General features: G+C 44.2%; 1 protein-coding gene across 2 annotated transcripts in view; it reads left to right on the top strand.

The window, feature by feature from the left end:
* The window catches only part of TLDC2 (TBC/LysM-associated domain containing 2), a 34,017-nt gene that overhangs the window by 6,660 nt on the left and 4,633 nt on the right, over nucleotides 1–22,724 (top strand). Inside the window, exons 2-4 of one of the 2 annotated variants that reach the window (XM_082272534.1) lie at nucleotides 12,134–12,301; nucleotides 18,281–18,433; nucleotides 21,931–22,026. In XM_082272534.1, the coding sequence (XP_082128660.1) occupies nucleotides 12,134–12,301; nucleotides 18,281–18,433; nucleotides 21,931–22,026 (417 nt within the window). The remainder of the gene's footprint in view (nucleotides 1–12,133; nucleotides 12,302–18,280; nucleotides 18,434–21,930; nucleotides 22,027–22,724) is intronic. The other variant, XM_082272535.1, reaches the window with a different exon arrangement.

Here is a 22,724-nt window from a genome sequence, read left to right as displayed (position 1 = left end):
CCAGACTGATTTGCCTCCTGAACCCTCCTGCCCTCCGTCCCAATTCACCACATAAAACTGGCACTATACAAAAAGTGTAGAGCAAGCCGGCGGGGACCCTTTTCATGCTGGGAGGAGGCTGTTTTTTTTTTCCTGCAGGGTGCAGCTTTTTGCTGCCCCCCCTGCAAAGTGCCACCCTAGGCCTGGGCCTTGTTGGCCTTGGCCAAGATACAGCACTGACTGTTACTGTACTAATGACACTGACAGGGAAGGGGTTAACACCAGGGATGATCAAAGGGTTAAATGTGTCGCTAGGGGGTGCTTCCTACCTGTGTGGGGGATGGGCTTGCTGCATGAACACAGAGACCTGTGTTCCTAAATAAGAGGACCACAGGATCCCTTTGTTCATCACTGACAGGGCAGCGGTCTGCTTTGTTTACACACCGCCGCTCTGTCTCCATGGGGAGCGATCGTGGGTGCCCCGGCGGAAATCAGGGCCGCCGGACCCGCTGATTAGCTTCCCCTATGGCAAATGGTTGCAGTAAAACAGCGGCTGGTCAGCAAGTGGTTATAATGAAATTAATTTAAAGCGGTAGTATACCGCTTTTCGCGACTTTTAACTACAGGTAAGCCTATAATAAGGCTTACCTGTAGGTACAATTAACCACTTTACCACCGAAGGATTTTGCTGTTTTACGTCCAGGCCACTTTTTGCGATTTGGCACTGTGCGACTTTAACTGACAATTGCGCAATCGTGCAACGCCGTACCCAAACGAAATTGACATCCTTTTTTTCCCACAAACAGAGCTTTCTTTTGGTGGTATTTGATCACCTGTGCGATTTTTACTTTTTGCGCTATAAACAAAAAAACTATTTTGAAAAAATAATATTTTTCACATTTTTTTATATGAAATTCCCCCCCAAAAAAATGTAAAAATCTAAATTTTTTATCATTTTAGGCCAATTTGTTTTCTGCTACATATTTTTGGTAAAAAAAATCGCAATAAGCGTATTTTGATTGGTTTGCGCAAAAGTTATTGCGTTTACTAACTAAGGGAAAGATTTCTGTCATTTTTGGTGTTTTTTTTTTTAACGAGTAATGTCGGCGATCTGCGGGTATTTTTTTGCGGGACTGCGACATTGCGGCGGACAGATCGGACCCTTGACTGACATTTTTGACACTTTTGGGGGTACCAGTGACATTACTGCAGTAATCAGTGCTATACATATGCACTGTTACTGTAAAAATGACACTGGCAGTGAAGGGGTTAATTTTATTGGAGAGGGAGGGGTTAATGTATGCCTGGTGCTTACTAACGTGTGTGGGGGGAGGTGACTGAGTGACACAAGGAGATCCGCCCACTTTGTTTACACACTCGATTCCCCGACGATTGGGGAAGAGCGGCGGTGATCACCGCTGCTCCTCCCCTAGCCCAACTCCCGCTGTAACTGAATACAGCGGGAGCGAGCCTCCGGCGCCGCGCGCGCGCCGGCGAGAGAGGGGAATGTCTGGTGATGATAACGATACCACTTTGCTGCAGTACAGTCAACGGTTTAGGAGATATTTGCACTGCATGCAGCTGCTCACGCGAGTGGCGCATGCTCTCTGAAGGTCCGGCGGACCTTCAGCTTTCCTTGCCGGGAGCTTGCCGGAAAATGACTCCCGCGCGCATGCGCGGGAGTGACGTCATCGCGGCTCCGGCCAATCACAGCGCCGGAGCCGCCGAACCCGGAAGAGACGCCGAGGGATCATGTCCGCTCCCACAGCGGTGTCCGGGGGTCCGTGTCGGGGCTTCGTTCTAAGGTAAGCATTTCATAATGAGCTAGTATGCGATGCATACTAGCTCATTATGCCTTTGTCTTGCAGGGTTTTTTATTTTTTATTTTTATTTTTTTAAGTATACAACCGCTTTAAGTGAAGAAATGTGTATGAGTGAAACGTGTGAAAATGAAATAATGACTGTATGAGTGGAAAATGAATGTGTAAACCTTTGTTCTCATGCAATTGCAAAGCCACTGTTATTTGAAAGGATCCCATTCAGATGTCTTGTTATGGAACCGCAGGGCAACACCTCTAAGTGTGTGAGTACGTGATCCATTTGAAGTCATTGCTTTAGGCATCACGTAGCATTTTGGCTTTATTGCAAGGTAATGTGCCCAGATTGTACATGCCCTTAGGTAACCCTAAGACAATGGGTCTTGGAAAGCATCGCACATGCAATTGCATCATAATGTACTGCTGGTTGGTTTTTAAAACCAGGGACACTTTAACTGCTTGCTGCCCCCCCATCCATGCGTCCGGCCCCCTAATCTACATGCAGGGTGCCAGACACATGGATTCCAATGGGTTTTATTTCTTTTTCTTTTGAAGCACGTGTTTAGAGCCAGAGGCTCTAATAGGCTTCAAAAAAAGGGTGGGCTCGGGTGAGCCCACCCAGTTGTGTGACAATAGCGAATGAAAATTCCCTATCATCACACTGATTCTTCTCCCAGCCAATCAGGAAGCGGGTCCTGAGACCCGTTTCCCAATTGGCCGAAAGGAGAGGCCATGCTATTGGCTTAGGAGGAGGAGGGAGGAGACGCAGAGGAAGCCCCCGCCGCCGCTGCCAGGGAAAGCCGCCGCCACCGCTGCCTGCCCTCTACATCAGTCCAGGGTGAGTGAGCCGGCGATGGTGAGGGGTGGTATGGTGTGCGAGCTGGTGTGGTGGTGGGGGGGGGGGGGGGGGGGTATGGTGTGATCTGTCTGGCGCCCCCCCGACCCATGGAGCACCAGCCGCCACTGTTAGGAACACATTTAACCCTTTGATTGCCCTAGATGTTAACCCCTTCCCAGTAACGGGACAGGCTTATATAGCATCCAAGGCTAGGATGTGCAACTGCACTCCCTCCCCCACTGTTAATGCATGCTGTACAATGGGTTTACTGCCCTGTGCCCATTCTTTGCCCCCTTGCTCCAGCTGTGCCCAGGGCAACTTTCCCTCCTGCCAACCCCTTGCCCCGGCCCTGCTTCTTCCCAGCCAGTGTCATTAGTTCAGTGACAGTGTATATTTTTAGCACTGATAACTCTATTAGTGGCACTGGTGATGTCAGTGGCAGTTAGTCATTCCCCCCCCCCCCCGTGTCAGTTAGTGTCAGATTGTCAGCCGCACATTTGTAGTCCTTTTAATGGCCGCCAATAGTAGTAAAAAAAAAAATTCCAGTATCTATACCAGCCTTTCTCAACCTTTTCAACACAGAGGAACCCTTGAAATAAATTCTGGTCTCGGGGGAACCCCTGCTAAAAATTAAAAAACTACAACTCATGACACATTAGTGTGACAGTCAGTGGGAAGAATGCTCCTTACTCTTGTCATCCTTGGGAAGAATTACCTCCTTACAGAGAGCTAAAAGGAACAATGGTGTCATTGGAAACTTATCTGAGAGGCAGAAATTGCCCATTGCTCAAGGAACCCCTAGCAATCTCAGGAGGAACCCTGGATGAGAAACGTTGCTCTATCCCATTTTGCCCAAAGTTTATGCAGATATATTTTTTTTGTTTTATTGAATATATTTTGTAGCAGAAAGTAAAAATAATGTTTTATACATTTTTGGTCTTTTTCATTTATATCTCAAAAAATAGAAAACCCAGTGGTGATCAAATAGTACCAAAAGAAGGCTCTATTTGTGTGAAAAAAATTACATACATTTAATTTGTGTACTGCATTGCATGACCCAGGTAAAGTAGCGTAGTGCCGAACTGCAAAAAATGGCCTAGTCAGAAAGGGGGGTAAAATCTTGGTTAAGAGGGATCATTTTCAGGGACAAAACTCTGAAAGGCTCTCCCTGGGACATAAACTCAATCGTAATACAGGCCCAGCATACTACAAGGACAGCCAACACCTGTATGATTCTATACATAGATGCACAAAGTCCATTATAACTCTTCTCAGAAGATATTCCTGACTACACGGGGTACACTTTGATCCTAGAAGTCATTGACCTGTTGTAATACTTGCAGTATGTGAAGTGAATCTATATGTCCCTAGCTTACCTGGTGCAGGTGTTCTCTCTAATAATTATCTTTAATTATGTCGTCTCACAGAGCAGTTAGGGGAAATGGACCACTGGGAAATGAGAACAGCACACAAAACCCAGGTGTCACTATATAGTTTTCCCTGCACACTGGCTGTACTATATCAAGCTATTTCCAAAAGATGAGATGCATGCAAATTACAAGACTTGCTGAACAGAGTTACATTTATTGTTTGGCTAGTGAAACAGTTCATTTGTATCTATCTTGGCAGTTTGGCAGGGGATGTTATGGAGAAGATGTGAAATGGAGCATGTGAAAAACAAGCTCTCAGTTACGACACCTATTGGGGGTTTAGGGGTGTCTATGTTTAAAGGCCCTTTTACATCTATGCCTTGCTGGAACCACAACCAACATTACATTCATTACAAATGGCATCCCAACACATTAGGACAGCACACCATTTTTCTTTGGCTTCCGGAAGATTTACCCCCAACCCCCCCCCCCCCCCCCCACCCCAGGACTAGGCCAATTTTTGCCATACGGCACTGCATTACTCTGCATTACTCATTACTTTAACTGACAATGGCATGGTCATGCGACGTTGTTCATAAATGAAATTTATGTCATTTTTCCCCCCCACAAATAGAGCTTTCTTTTGGTGGTGCATGATCACCAATGGGTTTTTTATTTTTTGCACTAGAAACAAAAAAAGACAGACAATTAAAAAAAAATATTACTAATATTACTATGTATATATATATATATATATATATATATATATACAGTAAGGGTCCTTTCACAGGGGCTCTGTTTTGCTTAGCGGGGATCGATCCGCTGATCCCCACTGAGCAGGAGGATGACAGGTCTGTCTCCGCTCTCTGTGCGGAGACAGACCTGTCAAATCCCCACTCCCATCTATGGGAGATCGCGTTTTTTTTTTTTTTAATTTTAAATTTTAAATTTTTTTTAATCTGGCGCTGAGTACCTGGAAGTGATGTCATGACATCACTTCTGGGTTTTTACATGGAGACCCAATCAGAGCCGAACACGGCTTTGATCCGGTCTTCGGGAGACCTGGGCGAGCCACGGAAGGGGGGGGGACGTCCCCTCCGGCTCCTTGTAATGACAGCTGAGCGGCTTTTCAGCCGCATCAGTTGTTATTACAAGACAGCCGACTGTCGGCAAATGGACGCCGAGACCGGGGTGATGCCTCTAGCAGCAGGCATCAATGAGGTACAAGCACTTTCTGAAATATTGGTAATATTCCGATATATCGGAGAAAGTGCATATTGACCCTCGATATATTGGCTTTGCCGATAATCGGTCAATCCATAGTATATAGTGCTCCTAGGCACAAGATGTATGCAGCTATGATTCCTCTCCTTCTCCTCCAAATACAAATGTCCGGAACTGTAGTACTTCCTGGGTCAAGGGATGTTCCTATGCAATTCCTCCAATCAAAAGGTGCTCATCAGATTGTTGCAAAATGAGAGAAAGGTGCCCATAGAGTAAAACTGTTTGATTTATTAAGTTTTAAAAACAAATGCACTTACAATTAATGCATAAATCCAAACATAAGAGCAGGTGAGGTTCGCCGCTTGGTGTGCGTTCCAAACACCGGAAAATACGTCACTATGATGTCCCTGCTTGACGCGTTTCGCCCCTCCTACTGGGCTCTTCAGAAGCATCACACTGCCTCTGCTGACTTGCCTTCTTTTACCGCATCCTGTTGCTATCTCTTCCCCGGGTAAGTGACGCACCCGGCCGTCCACATGATGTAAAAGAAAACGTGATTCATCAGACCAGGCCACCTTCTTCCATTGCTCCATAGTCCAGTTCTGATGTTCACATGAGCATTGTAGAAGATTTTGGCTGTGGACACGGTTCACCATAGGTTTTACAGCCCCATACACAACAAACTGCGATGCCCATTTTTTTTTTCTGCATTCACCACATCAACTTCATGGACAACATGTTCACTTGCTGCCTAATATATCCCACCAGTTTTCAGATGCCATTGTAACAAGATTCTCCCTCTACCTGTCAGTGGTCATAATGTTATGGCTGATCAGTGTATAATATCAATGTAGTTTGATTTGTATCCTGGAATATTACAGTTCTACCCAATATTCTGTATGTATTCTAATTGCCTTCTGGGGATTAGGGAGACATTTTTTTTTAAACAAACAAATCCGTTGCATTGCCCAAAGTTAATTAACAAAATATACATATTAACAAAATAATACAATTCAAACAAAACTGCTAAGCATTTATAAAATTATTTCAATTCATAAAAAGTGAATAAAAAAGTGAATAAAAAAATAAATCAATTAAAAATTCATATATTATCAGCAACCAACCCTCTAAATAAATAAATAAATGTCCAAAAGTTCATAAAGAAACATGCAGCCAAACGAAGCCCAAGAAAGATCCATGTGAAAAGAGGCTCTCAAGGGGATGAAACAAAACCAAAGTGCTCCTATGCTTAAAAACTCAGTTGCCCCAGTGATGATGTCGGTTTAGACGAAACGCATAGGGCGGAGTTACAGCGTTGATGTCATCACTCCTGAATGCAAGACTTGTGATGTGCTTTGACTTTTCTTCCTACATGAGTAGATGTCTAGTTTTCAATAAATTTGTTTTCTAATTACTTCACTATGAGCGATTCCCTTCCTCTTGCATGCAATACCTTGATATGATTGTTCCATGGGGGCACCCGTGCATGCTCACTGCCGAGCTGTCTAGTCTGCATCTATTGATGCAGACCGGGCAACTCGACCCCTGTCCTGGAGTCCAGCGATGTCCATCGGCTGTCGGGTGATGCCGCCAACATTGCCAATAAGAGAACCTTGCGGCTTCACGGACGGGTCCCTAGTGCGCATGCGCGTAGCACGCTGCTCTCTCTTACTGACCTGGAAGCAGAGGGAGGAGGAAGGGGTCGAACTTCTGACATATCTCGCTGCAGCGTGGTCCGACGGAAGTGGGGACAGAGTACCTGTCAAAAGCAGGTACCCGCTCCCCCTGGCACCGGAGGGGGGGAGGAGACAGATAAGCAGAAGTTCCACTTTTGAGTGGAACTCTGCTTTAACTTGGTAAAGGTTATATCATATTTTATCGCTTTTACATATGCTTTAAATAAGCATCTACTTTATGCAACAAAAAAACTTTTTCAAACCATCCCACAGCAAAAAATGTAAGGTTTTCTGCCATTTAGCTCCAACAACCCCCCCTTCTTCCTTGTACCCATCCCCATTGGAGCCAATGCCTGCCAGTGATTTTCCTGTTTAGTACTAATGACCCACTTGTCATTGAAGCGATGGCTGTTGTCCTGTAATTGGAAGCCGGGTTAATGTTCTATGTAACTATTACATACAATGTTAGGAAGGCGCAGTGTTTATACTACAAGCTTTTGCATGTTTAGCCAACACGGCATCATTTCCAACCGTGTTTACTCCAATACACTGATAGGTCAGGGTGCCATGCCGGGAGGATTGGGAAACATGTTGTCTGTAATTGCAAACCCCGCAGAGAGGAGGGACGGGAAGATCCCCAACCTGTGCAATCCTACGGATCGTTCATCAGGATTCATGGAGTGTGAAGACAATTATTGACTGCCTTGAAAGGGATGTTACGGAGAAGATGTGAAATGGAGCATGTGAAAAACAAGCTCTCAGTTACGACACCTATTAGGGGTTTAGGGGGTGTCTAGGTTTAAAGGCCCTTTTACATCTATGCCTTGCTGGAACCACAACCAACGTTACATTCATTTCAAATGGCATCCCAACACATTAGGACAGCACACCATTTTTCTTTGGCTTCCGGAAGATTTACCCCCAACCCCTGGTTAGCTGGTGGGTCTCAGAGTGGTTAGCTGCTGGTATTCAGAGTAGTCAGTTGCTGGGCCTCAAAGTGGTCAGCTGGTGGTTCCCAGGGTGGTCAGCTATTAGGACTCAGAGTGGTCAGCTGGTTGGTTTAGAGTGATAAGCTGGGGGATCTCAGCGTTATAAGCTGGTGAGTCTCAGAGTGGTCAGCTAGTAGATTTCAATGTGGTCGACTGGTGGATCTCAGATTTTTCAGCTGCTGAGTCTCAGAGTGGTCAGCTGGTGGGTCTCAGCGTTATAAGCTGGGGGATATTAGCGTGCTCAGCTGCTGGGACTCAGAGTGATCAGCTAGTGGGTCTCTGAGTGGTCAGCTGGTGGGTCTCACAGTGGCCAGCTGGTGGGTCTCAGAGTGGTCAGCTGCTGGTTCTCAGATTGGTCAGCTGGTGGGTCTCGGAGTGGCCAGCTGGTGGGTCACAGACTTGTCAATTGGAGAGTCTCAGTGTGGTCAGCTGCTGGGTCTCAGCGTGGTCAGCTGGTGAGTCTCTGGGTGATCAGCTGGTGAGTCTCAGAGTGGTCAGCTGGTAAGTCACAGAGTGGTCAGCTGGTGAGTCGTAAAGTGGTCAGCCGGTGGGACTCAGAGTGTTCAGCTTCTGGATCTCAAAATGGTCAGCTGGTGGATCTCAGAGCTGTCAGATGCTGAGTCTCAGTGTGCTTAGCTGCTAAGACTCAGAGTGGTCAGCTAGTGGGTCTCAGAATGGTCAGCTGCTGGAGTTCAGAATGGCCAGCTGCTGGATGTCAGAATGGTCAGCTGCTGGATTTTAGAGTGGTCAGCTCCTGGGTCTCAGAGTGACCAGCTGGTGGGCTTCAGAGTGGTCAGCTGGTGGGTCTCAGAGTGGTTAGCGCAGGAGTCTCAGAGTGGTCAGCTGATGAGTCTCAAAGTGATCACCTGGTGGGTCTCAGAAGGATAAGCTGATGAGTCTCAGAGTGATAAGCTGGTGGGCCTCAGAGAGGTCAGTTAGTGGGTCTCAGTTGCTGCCATAGACATGAGGTTGTCTCCTCATCTGGATGAAAGTGGTTGGGGGAGTCTGTGATGTCTATTGTCAGCTGAACTCTAAACTGCCCCTTCTGCTGTAGCTCACAATATAAAAATTACAAGCGCACATAACTTGATATTAAGTATGGTTAAAGATGATGTTTTTATGACCTATGTGTAAGTGATACAACTTAGAATGTCCTTCTACCCGCAGTTCCTGGGTATTATATTTGCTTTAATAAATCTGTGTATTCATGGCGGTTATTTTCTGGCATGAACATAATCGACTGAGCGGATACATCCTCTGCCAGCACCTGTCTCCAATGTTTGATGAACTCAATATACATCCCAGTCCTTTCTTATGTTTTCTTTAGCTTTTGTTTACTCTTGTTGTTGGTTCAAACATTAGCAAATAAAAAGATCTGTCTTCTCATAGGAAGCGTTTAGTCGAGAGCTGTGTTGGTCAGCTGTGGACCCTGCGTTTACATTCCCTATTGGCCCTCATATGGGGGAACTTTACCTTTTTTTAAACGTAATCCCTGTGTCCCTTTATCCTTCTAAGTTGTTTCTTTTTTCTGATATTGTTTGATTATGCGCTACCAGATAGCAGTTTACTGAGCGCAAAAATTCATAAATAAAGTGCCACATCCTAATTATTGGAGATAGGTTTTGTTAGAAAGAGCATGGGCTTTAAGAGCCGGTCTACACTGCCGCGACTTGTCAGGCGACTTGTCAGCCTGACAAGTCGCGGTCCCTCGCGGTCCATTGACCGCTACAGGACCCGTTCTAATAGGAGCGACACAAGTCGCTCCGACTTAGAAAAAGGGTCCTGTACTACTTCGGGGCGACCTCGGAGCGACTTGCATTGACTTCCATTATGTGAAGTCCCTGCAAGTCGCTCCGAAGTCGTGGTTCATGGTAATGCACAAGTCGCCCCGAAGTAGTAAGGAGTCGTGTCGCCTTAGTGTGAACCGACTCTAAAGGCACTGAGTAAGTAAAAATAAAATTTTTTATTGGTTGACAATTAAAAAAGACATAACAACATAAATAATTTGCCTCAAATGAGGCGTTAATACATTAGCCCACCAAAGACAATGTTGGTATATGGATATACAAAGTACTTAAATGCAATAATAATCTAGATATACGTCACATCATAGAGGTCTCACAGACAATGACAAAGACATGTGTTGTCGTCCATGAGGTCGATTGGTGTGACATCTGATGTGCAGATAATTCATACAGCCAGAATGCTCTACGTGTTTCGCTTGAAAAAAGCTTCCTCTGGAGCTACTGGTACATTTACTCTGAGTATATCCAAATTATAACTCCACGATAAAAAACAAAGCCGAGGTAAGTAACGAGGAAGGTGGAATATGGTGCCAGAAACGTCATATGGATGGTAATAGATGTTTAAGAAGCATAGGTCATATTAGTATTATTAGACCACCCGACCATATATATATGTTAGATATAGGGGCATAGGGGTAGGTAAGCCCAGTAGCATATAGGGTAGGTCATATATGAGCTTAGAATCAGTACCAGAAAAGTTTCTGTTCACAGGTTATCCAACCTTCCCCAGATGGGGAACCGGCCCATCCGGGGAAGGTTGGATATCCTGTGAACAGAAACGTTTCCGGGAATGATTCTAAGCTCTATATCACCTACCCTATGTGTTACTGGGCTTACCTACCCCTATGCCCCTATATCTTACATACTGTATATATGGTCGGGTGGTCTAATTATACTAATATGACCTACACTTCTTAAACATCTATTACCATCCATATGACGTTTCTGGCACCATATTCCACCTTCCTCGTTACTTACCTCGGCTTTGTTTTTTATCGTGGAATTATAATTTGGATATACTCAGAGTAAATGTACCAGTAGCTCCAGAGGAAGCTTTTTTCAAGCGAAACATGTAGAGCATTTTGGCTGTATGAATTATCTGCACATCAGATGTCCCACCAATCGACCTCATGGACGACAACACATGTCTTTGTCATCATCTGTGAGACCTCTATGATGTGACGTATATCTAGATTATTATTGCATTTAAGTACTTTATATATATATATACCAACATTGTCTTTGGTGGGCTAATGTATTAAGGCTCCATTCACACTGCCGCGACTTGTCAGGCGACTTGTCAGCCTGACAAGTCGCGGTCCCTCGCGGTCCATTGACTGGTACAGGACCCGTTCTAATAGGAGCGACACAAGTCGCTCCGATTTAGAAAAAGGGTCCTGTACTACTTTGGGGCGACCTGGAGGCGACTTGCATTGACTTCCATTATGTGAAGTCCCTGCAAGTCGCTCTGAAGTCGTGGTGCACGGGACTTCACAGGTCGCCCCCGAAGTCCTGCAGGAGTGGTGCCGCTTCAGTGTGAATGCGGGCTAACGCCTCTTTTGAGGCGAATTATTTATGTTGTTATGTCTTTTTTAATTGTCAAACAATAAAAAAATGTTATTTTTACTTACTCAGATTCTTTTTTCTGGTCTGATGTATAGACCACCACAAAGAATGTTCTATTTGACTACCAAAACTGTTACACGGCACATATCCAACCTATAAATTATTGTATGAATTATTCTGGAAACCGAATGTACAGGAATCATAGAGGTGGAAAAAAAATCTATACTTGGTCCCCTCCATGGTCCTGATTTTGCAGTAGCACCCAGGGCCTATTAGCAGGAGGGGGGTGAAAAAAGGGTAGGACCTGCAACCTATGCTAAATTAGTTCACGACCCATGGGGTGGCTGGCATTTTTACCTTCAATGCTTAAGGACCTTGTCCCAGAACTGTTAACACCATGTTATTGATAAGAATTATTCATATCAGTCCCTGTCCCCTAAAGGAGCTCACCATCTAATAAGCATACTACAGTGCCAGCAATTCTCCCAATTCATCTATCAGAGGAAACTCACATGAAGACTTACAAGCTCCACACAGAAAGGAATTTAAATCCTGGACCAAAACCAAAAAACAATATTACTAACTCTTCAGGCTGTATTTAAGTTTTTTTTTTTTTTTAATTATTTTTGCAAAAAGTCCTAGGGGTCTATTTATAAAAAAATTTGCAGTGCGAATGTTTCAGCATTCACAAAGCCACCACAACGAATCCCCATAACATGTCTAACTTGTTTATTTCTTATGATCGTTAGCTCCATCCAGTGGCCCTATTGCTGTATTTTCCTGTTTGAGGTATTTCTGCTGTAAGTCATTGCACCTTGCACATTAATGTCCAAACAATGTCAAAACAAACTCCCCTTTTTGTCTAACAGAAAAACAATCTCCAAGACACACTTTCCAGCGATGATTCTGATTTCGAGATCATAGAAGAACCAGATGTGAAAACTCAGAAAAAAGTTGATGAGAAAAATAAAGAGGAAGCGGAGGAACCTGTTTTGATTGACTGCAGTCAGATTCTCGGGAAGGAGGAGGTCAAGCAGGTGAGTGGTATCTGGGGCCTATGGCTATTGTATTTAGATATCCAAACAGCAGCCATATCTGATTGGATGCAGCAACATTTTGTCGCAACAATTTTCCACCCAGCTCCTTTGTTCGGAAGGCCACGACTGAACTAATCTTAGCCAAATCCTAGGGAACTGGCTGAAATTCGTACAGTATATGGCCAGTTTAAAGTATACAGTGCCTTGAAGAAGTATAAATATCTCCTTGAAATTTAACATATTTTGACATGTAACAACCAAAAACGTAATTGTATTTTATTGGGATTATGTGATAGACCAACACAAAGTGACACATAATTGTGAAGTGGAAGGAATATGATAAATGGTTTTCAAGATTTTTTACAAATAAATATCTAAAAGTGTGACGTACATTTGTATTTAGCCACCTTTAGTCCCCATTCACACTAGCGCAATTTGTCAGGTGACTTGGTCGCCTGACAAGTCGCGGTAGGTCGTCTGCCATTGATTAGCACAGGACCCGTTCTAATAGGAGCGACTTAAAAAAAGGGTCCTGTACTACTTTGGGGCGACCTGGAGGCGACTTGCATTGACTTCAATGATATGAAGTCCGTGCATGTCACGACTTCACAGGTTGTCCCGGCAAGTCGTGTCACCCCTGTGTGAATGGGTTCTTACTCTGATACCCCTAACTAAATTCTAGTGGAACCAATTGCCTTCAGAAGTGATTAGTAAATGGAGTCCACCTGTGTGTCATTTAATCTCAGTAAGAAAAATACAGCTGTTCTGTGAAGCCCTCAGAGGTTTGTTAGAGAATCTTTGTGAACAAACAGCATCATGAAGGCCAAGGAACACACCAAGCAGGTCAGGGATAAAGTTGTGCAGAAGTTGAAAGCAGGGTTAGGTTATAAAAAAATATCCCAAGCTTTGAACATCTCTCGGAGCATTGTAATCCATCATCCGAAAATGGAAAGAGTATGGCACAACTGCAAACCTACCAAGACATGGCTGTCCACCTAAACTGACAGGCTGAGCAAGGAGGGCATTAATCAGAGAAGCAGCAAAGAGGTCCATGGTAACTCTGGAGGAGCTGCAGAGATCCACAGCTCAGGTGGGAGAATCCATCCACAGGACAACTATTAGTCGAGCACTCCAAAAATTTGGCCTTTATGGAAGAGTGGCAAAATGCTATTTGTGGTGGAAAACTAACACTGCCTATCATCCTGAACACACCATCCCCACCGTGAAACATGGTGGTGGCAGCATTGTGTTGTGGGGATTCTTTTCTTCAGCAGGGACAGGGAAGCTGGTCAGAGTTGATACAAAGATGGATGGAGCCAAATACAGGGCGATCTTTGAAGAAAACCTGTTAGAGTCACAAAAGACTTGAGACTGGGCAGAGGTTCACCTTCCAACAGGACAACGAGGAAAGGGGGAAAAAAGCGCCAGTAGAGTGCAGTTTTTTTAAAAAAGAAGGAAGTTTATTAAAAGTAAGTATAAAGGAACAGGTGACTCGATACTGGACTCACTTCAGTGCAGTCACTGTGGTGCCCTCCCTGGTGTAGGTCAGAAGCTCGGTGCCTGCTCTGGGTCCTGATGCGGTCCAATCGTCCGGGAGAAGTCCGGGGTTTCTCAGGCGACTTCCGGGTCGGATCGGCATAGGAGATGTGGAGCGTGTTGGAGGCTTCTTCCGGCTGCGTCTGACGTCACAGGGTGTCTGGGCTTAGGTGGGCGTATCCGGGCGTCACAACATGTTTCGGAGCATGCGCAACATGCCGGTGGCGGGCATGCGCACTCCTTTGTCAACTCCTTTGTTCCAAGTACCAGTGTCCTGCCTGAACCCCGCCTGACCATTTGCCTCTACTAGCAGCCACAATAGAGAGCAGCACCCCCTGTGAGCGCCTTAAATAACATATTTTCTTTTTCCAACAGGACAACGACCCTAAACATACAGCCAGAGCTACAATGGAATGGTTTAGATCAAAGCATATTCATGTGTTGGAATGGCCCAGTCAAAGTCCAGACCTAAATCCAATTGAGAATCTGTGGCAATACTTGAAAATTGCTGTTCACAGACGCTCTCCATCCTTTCTGACAGAGTTTGAGCTATTTTGCAAAGAAGAAAGTGCAAAAATGCTGGTAGAGACATCCCCAAAAAAGACTTGCTGCTGTAATTGCAGCGAAAGGTGGTTCTACAAAGTATTGATTTGGGGGGGGGGGGGGGGGGGCTGAATACAAATGCATGAAAATGCTTAAAAAATTTTGAAAACCATTTTTTATTTTCCTTTCACTTCAGAATTATGTGCCACTTTGTGTTGGTCTATCACAAAAAAAACCCCAATAAAATACATTTACATTTTTGCACACCTCCCAACTTTTTGAGATGGAAACGAGAGACACCAATTAGCAAAAGTATGTAGGCATAGGATACACGCTACAAAAAGATGGCCGCCGTGGGGGCGCCCCCTGATGACGTCTGGTAACGACGAAACATGTAGGCGGAGCTTGGCTGGCGTGGCGCTCAGTACATCGGTGGACACAGCGGCCATCTTTTTGGTTTCTAGAGCTGCTGCTGATTTCCAGTGAGACACAGATGGCAAAAGAAAAAAAAAACCTGATAGGAGTTATACTCTTCTCTTACTCTATCAAAAAACGGTAGGAAAAATTTGGCTTTATTTAACAATGTTATGGCACTCGATACACGCTATAGCAGAACTAAACTCACAAAACACTCCCCTCCACCTTACAGCGATGTGGTCGTTACATCCCTCACCATCTGCCGTCATCTTTTTCCTGAGAAGGGGCGTATCTACTGCAAGGCAAACAAGGCATTGTCCTTGGGCGCCATTTTTCAGGGGGGTAGCGCCACCCCCAGGAAGTAGGGTAGAGGCAGCTCGTTAACCACTTTCTGTCCAGCGACATACCAATGCTTTCATCGGTTGATTGGATAATGCTTGGAGCTACAGTCATCACAGTGAGCAGGTAGGTAAGTGTAATATTGCAGAGAGGGCAGAGCATGTCTCTTCTGTAATAAGGACCTGCCTACTCGCAGTTTCCTGTACTTCATTTTAGTTTTGCTTTAAAGGGATTGTAAAGGATATTCTTTTAATTAAAATAATAAACATTGTGCATAAGAACCTGCCTAAACCGAACCAGTGCTTACAAAATGTGTGGCCTCAGCTAGTTCTGCTCTGGCCACTCCCCTGACGCATTTCTTCCCATTCATCGGGGCTCAGTCACAGAGCTCTGTGACCAAGCCCCAATGGGTGGGGCAAAACGCGTCAGGGCACATGGCAGGAGCAGCGCTGGTTGAGGCCACACATTTTGCGAGCACTGGGTCAGTTTGAGCGGCATCTTATGCACAATACTCTGACAATCCTGGATTAGTGAACCAGACGCCTGCTCCCATTTTCTGATGATTAAGGAAAGTTAATGCACTTAGGCAAGCCATTGATGATTCGAATTTCTTTCTTTCCACCACAGGTGGAAGGAAAGAAAATCGTTTGATTCGCTCATCAACACAGTCAGGGTTGATGGGGGAATGCCTCCTGCAGCACTATTGTATTCTGCTGACAGGGAGCGTTCCCGACCAGCAGAACACAATGATTATTGCTATTGGCCATAGCTGCCAGCAGTAATTGCATATAAAAAATCTGACAGGCTGGTTGTATCCAATTTAACCACTTCTGGACACCGGTAGGTTTTACCCCCTTAATGATCAGGTAATTTTTTGCAAATTGGCACTGCGCGATTTTAACTGGTAATCACGCAGTCACGAAATTTATGTCATTTTTTCCCACAAATAGAGCTTTCTTTTATGCAATATACAGTAAATAAAAAAGACCGAACATTTTGAAAATTACATTTTCTACTTTTTCTTATAAAAAATATCCTATAAACTACATTTTTGTCATACATTTAGGGCAAAATGTATTTATCTACACGTCTTTGACCCCAAGGAATTTTCTGAGAGGCATATTGAGCCCATTAAATAATTTTTTTTTTTTTTTTTTTGAAAAATGACAAAACATTTTTTTTTACACAAAGTTGTCACTTAAATGATATATTGCTTACACATGCCATGGGTAAATGTGAAATGACACCCCAAAATACATTCTGCTGCTTCTCCTGAATATGCAGATACCCGTTGTGTGAGACTTTTTTGGCAGTCTAGCCGCGTACAGGACCCCGAAAACCAATCCCCACCTTCAGGCTTTCTAAGGGTGTAAATTGTCGATTTCACTCCTCACTACCTATCACAGTATTGGAGGCTACGAAATGCCAAGATAGCACTACCTCCCCCCCCCCCAAATTACCCCTTTTCAGAAAGTAAACACCTCAAGGTATTTGCTGAGAGGCATTTTGAGTATTTTGCAGATCTCCCTGTTTTGTTACAAAGTTTTGAAATTTGAAAAAAGAAAAAAAAAATACATTTTCCTTTTTTTTATTTTCCAAAACAAATGAGAGCTGCAAAATACTCACCATGCCTCTTATCAAATACCTTGGGGTGTTCACTTTGCTTCACAGGAACACAGGATCCATGCCTTTCCTCCTCACAGAATGGTGATCTGCCGCTGTCCTGGCTGTGTACCGAAGGATTGAAGGTGGGTGCTGACAGACATCGAGTCCGGGGTACATTCCGATCAGATCCCGCTGTGTTTAACCACATAACGACCGCCCACCACAGATATACTGCGGCAGGCAGCCGCTGCTGGGCAAAGTGACGTAGGGGTACGTCACTCGCTCAGCCGCCTGTAGGGGGCGAGCACGCGCCGCCGGAGGCGTGCTCCTGCTCGTTCACAGGCATCCCCGCTCGAGTGACCGGCGGCTCCGATGTCCGCCAGTCACTCGCGATCTCCCGCAGGAGAGGGAGAAAGGCAGACGGCTGATGTAAACACAGCCGCCTGTCATTCTCCCTGATGTAACTTCAGAGACTATACGATCCTGCTATGTAGGATCGTATGTCTCTGTGGTTACATCACAAGCCACTCCCCCACAGTTAGAATCATGTCCCTAGGGACACACTTAACCCCTTGATCACCAATAAAGTTAACCCCTTCCCTGCCAGTGTCATTTTGACAGTAACAGTGCATATTTATAGCACTGATTACTGTAGTAATGTAACTGGTACCCCCAAAAGTGTAAAAAATGTCAGTCAGGGGTCCAATCTGTCCGCCGCAATGTCGCAGTCCCGCAAAAAAAAAATCGCAGATCGCCGTCATTACTAGTAAAAATAAAAAACAATAAAAATGACATAAATCTTTCCCCTAGTTAGTAAACACAATAACTTTTGCACAAACCAATCAAAATTTTTTTTTACCAAACATATGTAGCATAAAACAAATTGGCCTAAAATGTTTAAAAATTTATATTTTTACATTTTACTTTGAGAATTTCATATAAAAAAATGTGAAAAATATTGTTATTTTTTCAAAATTGTCGCTGTTTTTTGTTTATAGCGCAAAAAATAAAAATCGCACAGGTGATCAAATGCCACCAAAAGAAAGCTCTATTTGTGGGAAAAAAAGGACGTAAATTTTGTTTTGGTACAGCGTCGCACGACCGCGCAATTGTCCGTTAAATTCATGCAGTGCCGAATCGCAAAATAGGGCCTGGTCTTTGAGCAGCCAAATCTTCCGGGGCTTAAGTGGTTAATCAAAGCAGAAGCGGGCGGCTGGTGGCATGTGCGCCCACAACCAGGAAGTGCCAGATCACGTACTAGGTACATGATCCAGTACAGCAGTGACACCTTGCCACCATATAATTAAGTTATACGGGTGGTGAGTGGTTAATGCAGAGAATGGATTAGGGTAAAACAATATCTTGGCTTTTGAACTACTTTAACTAGTGTCAGATAAGAGAGTAGGAATATTGCTTGGATGAAGGATATGGAATATAAATATAACAGTGAGTGACCTTTCTACAGGAAGTCCTGAAAAGTAACTTTTTATGATCGTGATTTGATATTGTATAAATAATATGATCATTTTATTGTTTCAGATTGCACAACATTTGCCACCAAAGGTCATAGGACATAACTGGAGGCTGCTATACTGTACAGACAAGCACGGCTTCAGCCTGAGGACAATGTATAGGACTATGAGTGCAATCAGCTCCCCAGCTTTACTGATCATTAAAGATGATGAAGGAAAGGTAATTCACTAATGACCAAGCCACAGACATCAGATAAACATCTGCCTATCCAGCTGATTTCAGAAGCAGTTGGCCCGGCTCTTAATGTGTTTTTCTGCTTTTTCAGCCAAATTGCGATAACACCTATATTATATTTGTTGCATGTTCCCGTTTACATAGCATACCTTAAAAAATATAATTAACCACTTGCCTGCTGGACACTTAAACCCTCTTCCTGCCCAGGCCAATTTTCAGCTTTCAGCGCTGTCGCACTTTGAATGACAATTGCGCGGTCATCCTACACTGTACCCAAATTACATTTTTATAATTTTTTTTTTCAAACAAATAGAGCTTTCTTTTGGTGGTATTTAATCACTACTGGGATTTTTATTTTTTGCTGAGCAAGCAAAAAAAGACCAAAAGTTTTGGAAAAAAAAAACCTGTTTTTATAGTTTGTTATAAAATTTTGCAAACAGGTAATTTTTCTCCTTCATTGATGTGCGCTGATGAGGCGGCACTGATAGGCTGCACTGGTGGGCACTGATAGGCGACACTGATGGGCACTGATCTGGCGGCACTGATAAGGTTGCACTGATAATGCAGCACTGATGGGTGGCACTGATGGGTGGCACCGATGGGCACTGAAGGAGCGGCACTGAAGGGCATTGGTAGGTAGCACTGAAGAGCACTAATAGGCAGCATTCATGGGCACTGATGGGAACTAATAGGTGACACTGATGGGTGTCACGGATGGGCAATGATAGGCACTGGTAGGTGACACTTATGATGGGGGACTGATTGGCACTGATAGGTGTCACTGGTGAGCACTGATAGGTGGCGCTGGTGGACACTGGTAGGTGGCACTAGTGGGCACTGGCAGATATCACTGGTGGGCACTGTTAGGTGGTGCTGGTGGGCACTGGTAGGTGGCGCTGGTGGGCACTGGTGTGTGACACTGGTGGGCACTTGTGGGCACTGGTAGGTGGCACTGGTGGGTACAATTTGCCCTCTCCTTTTCTGGACCGATGTCCCTCTGACAGCAGCCAGCGATCCTTTTTTTTTTCTCCTCACACTGACAGTGTGAGAAGAAAAAAAACAGTTGATCGCCGGCTGCTGTTTACTTCACATGATCAGCTGCCATTGGCTGACAGCTTATCACGTGGTATGGGGGCGGGATCGCTGATCACAAAGCGAGCCGGGCAAGCCGGGCGTGCTCTGCAGGGACGTCAGTGTATGCCCTCTCTGCAATTTAGGTCCACGCTGGAGCTGTCTTTTGGCTGTAGCGTGGGCGCCAGCAGGTTAAAACATTGCTGCTTACCTTTGTACTTGGCTAAAAAATTTTATCTAACTTTCCCTTTCTATGTAACATTATAGCTGAACTCCAGGAATTAGATAAAATCTACCCTTGCAGTGCCCCCCCCCCCCCCCCCCCCACAATGCAAGTGTGAAAGTAAATATGAACCTCATCTTGTAAAACAACCCAATCAGTTTAAAATAGAAATGAAACGCAAAACTATATATATATATATATATATATATATATATATATATATATATGTATGTGTGTGTGTATATATATATATATGTACCATGTATAAATATACTGTATGTACAGTATACTTGTGTTTTATATATATATATATATATATATATATGTATATATATATACAGTATCTCACAAAAGTGAGTACACCCCCCACAATTTTGTAAATATTTGATTCTATCTTTTCATGTGACCACACTGAAGAAATTACACTTTGCTACAATGTCCCCTCAAAATAACTCAACACGCAGCCATTAATGTCTAAACCGCTGGCAACAAAAGTGAGTACTCCTCTAAGTGAAAATGTCCAAATTGGGCCCAATTAGCCATTTTCCCTCTCTGGTGTCATGTGACTTGTTAGTGTTACAAGGTCTCAGAAGTGAATAGATTTGAAGAGCAGGTATGTTAAATTTGGTGTTATCGCACTCACTCTCTCATACTGGTCACTGGAAGTTCAACATGGCCCCTCATGGCAAAGAACTCTCTGAGGATCTAAAAAAAGAATTGTTGTCCTACATAAAGATGGCCTAGGCTATAAGAAGATTGCCAAGACCCTGAAACTGAGCTGCAGCATGGTGGCCAAGACCATACAGCAGTTTAACAGGACAGGTTCCACTCAGAACAGGCCTTGCCATGGTCGACCAAAGAAGTTGAGTGCACATGCTCAGTATCATATCCAGAGGTTGTCTTTGGGAAATAGACGTATGAGTGCTGCCAGCATTGCTGCAGAGGTGGAAGGGGTGGGGGTACAGTCTGTCAGTGCTCAGACGATACGCCGCACACTGCATCAAATTGGTCTGCATGGCTGTCATCCCACAAGGAAGCCTCTTATAAAGATGATGCACAAGTAAGCCTGCAAACAGTTTGCTGAAGACAAGCAGACTAGGGACATGGATTACTGGAACCATGTCCTGTGGTCTGATGAGACCAAGATAAACGTATTTGGTTCAGACCACAGTCAAGCATGGTGGTGGGAGTGTCATGGTCTGGGGCTGTATGAGTGCTGCCGACACTGGGGAGCTACAGTTCATTGAGAGAACCATGAATGCCAACATGTACTGTGACATACTGAAGCAGAGCATGATCCCCTCCCTTTGGAGACTGCGCCGCAGGGCAGTATTCCAACATGATAACGACCCCAAACACAACTCCAAGACGACCACTGCCTTGCTAAAGAAGCTGAGGGTAAAGGTGATGGAATGCCCAAGCATGTCTCCAGACCTAAACCCTATTGAGCATCTGTGGGGCATCCTAAAATGGAAGGTGGAGGAGCGCAAGGTCTCTAACATCCACCAGCTCCGTGATGTCATCATGGAGGAGTGGAAGAGGACTCCAGTGGCAACCTGTGAAGCTCTGGTGAACTCCATGCCCAAGAGGGTTAAGGCAGTGCTGGAAAATAATGGTGGCCACACAAAATATTGACACTTTGGGCCCATTAGGACATTTTCACTTATCCTTTTTTTCATTGGTCTTATGTAATATTCTTATTTTCTGAGATACTGAATTTTAGGTTTTCACTAGCTGTAAGCCATAATCATCAAAATTAATAGAAAGAAATGCTTGAAATATATCACTCTGTGTGTAACACATCTATATAATATATATGAGTTTCACTTTTTGAATTTAATTACTAAAATAAATAAAATTTTTGATGATATTCTAATTTTATGAGATGCACCTGTATACACATACATACATTATAAAATCCTTTTATTTTTTTTTTTATAAGTGATCACATAACCTCTGTTCTCAGCTACATAGGGGGCTTGGAAAGGTGGGGGTGGAGAAACAGAAGTACACTGATCTTCCTAGTGAATGGCTATGCAGGGGGCATATCAGCACAAGTCTGATCATTAGAGGACAAGCATGCTTTTCTCCCAGCACAGCCAGAAAACTGACCACACTGGGAAGGATGTGCTTCTATGCCTCTCAACCCTCTCCAAAGTGAACTGACCCTTTAATAAATCTCTTGCAGGTGTTTGGAGGCTTCTCTTCCAATGAGCTCAAGGTTAGCTCTAGTTACTACGGAACTGGAGAAACATTTCTGTTCAGCTTTTCACCACAGATTAAGGTAAACACTTTTTTCTTGGTTAATAGAGACAAGTAATAATTCAGCTATGCATTCATATAAGGCTGCGGGGGATGGTTGGGAGGCAGTAAAACCACAGCTCGACTGTCTATTTTTACCATCCCCCCGGCCACAAGTGTAAACTTTGAGTTACCAACCTGCAGCATTGAAACATCAAGTTCCCTCCTCTGACAGGTAAAATAGCTCTAAAGCTGCATATGCATTTCATCTGTGTAATCAGACATTTACATAGAATTCAGCTTTACTCTTTCATCCTGGCCCCAGCTTAGAAACAGTGAAACTTTTTATCACTGCTTGGAAATATGACTAATTAATCAGAACCCGGCTGTACCTGGTCTTTTCAAAGACGTCAACTCGATTGTAAATGTATACAGTACAAAGGTTTGTCTGTCATATTCAGGACTTTTCATGTGTCATTTATTGTAGCAGCCGGGAATCAGGACTTATCACCAGCAGTATACAGCACAGTAAAGTCTTCTTAGATTAAAAGGTACACTATATTACCAAAAGTATTGGGACGCCTGCCTTTACGCGCACATGAACTTTATTGGCACCCCAGTCTTAGTCCATAGGGTTCAAAATTGTGTTGGCCCACCCTTTGCAGCTATAACAGCTTCAACTCTTCTGGAAAGGCTGTCCACAAGGTTTAAGTGTCTATGCCGGGAATGACTGACCATTGT

The sequence above is a fragment of the Pelophylax lessonae genome, assembly GCF_965119305.1.
Source record: "Pelophylax lessonae genome assembly, chromosome: 11".
NCBI classification, from domain to species: domain Eukaryota; kingdom Metazoa; phylum Chordata; class Amphibia; order Anura; family Ranidae; genus Pelophylax; species Pelophylax lessonae.
This window is presented reverse-complemented; position numbering and strand designations above follow the sequence as displayed.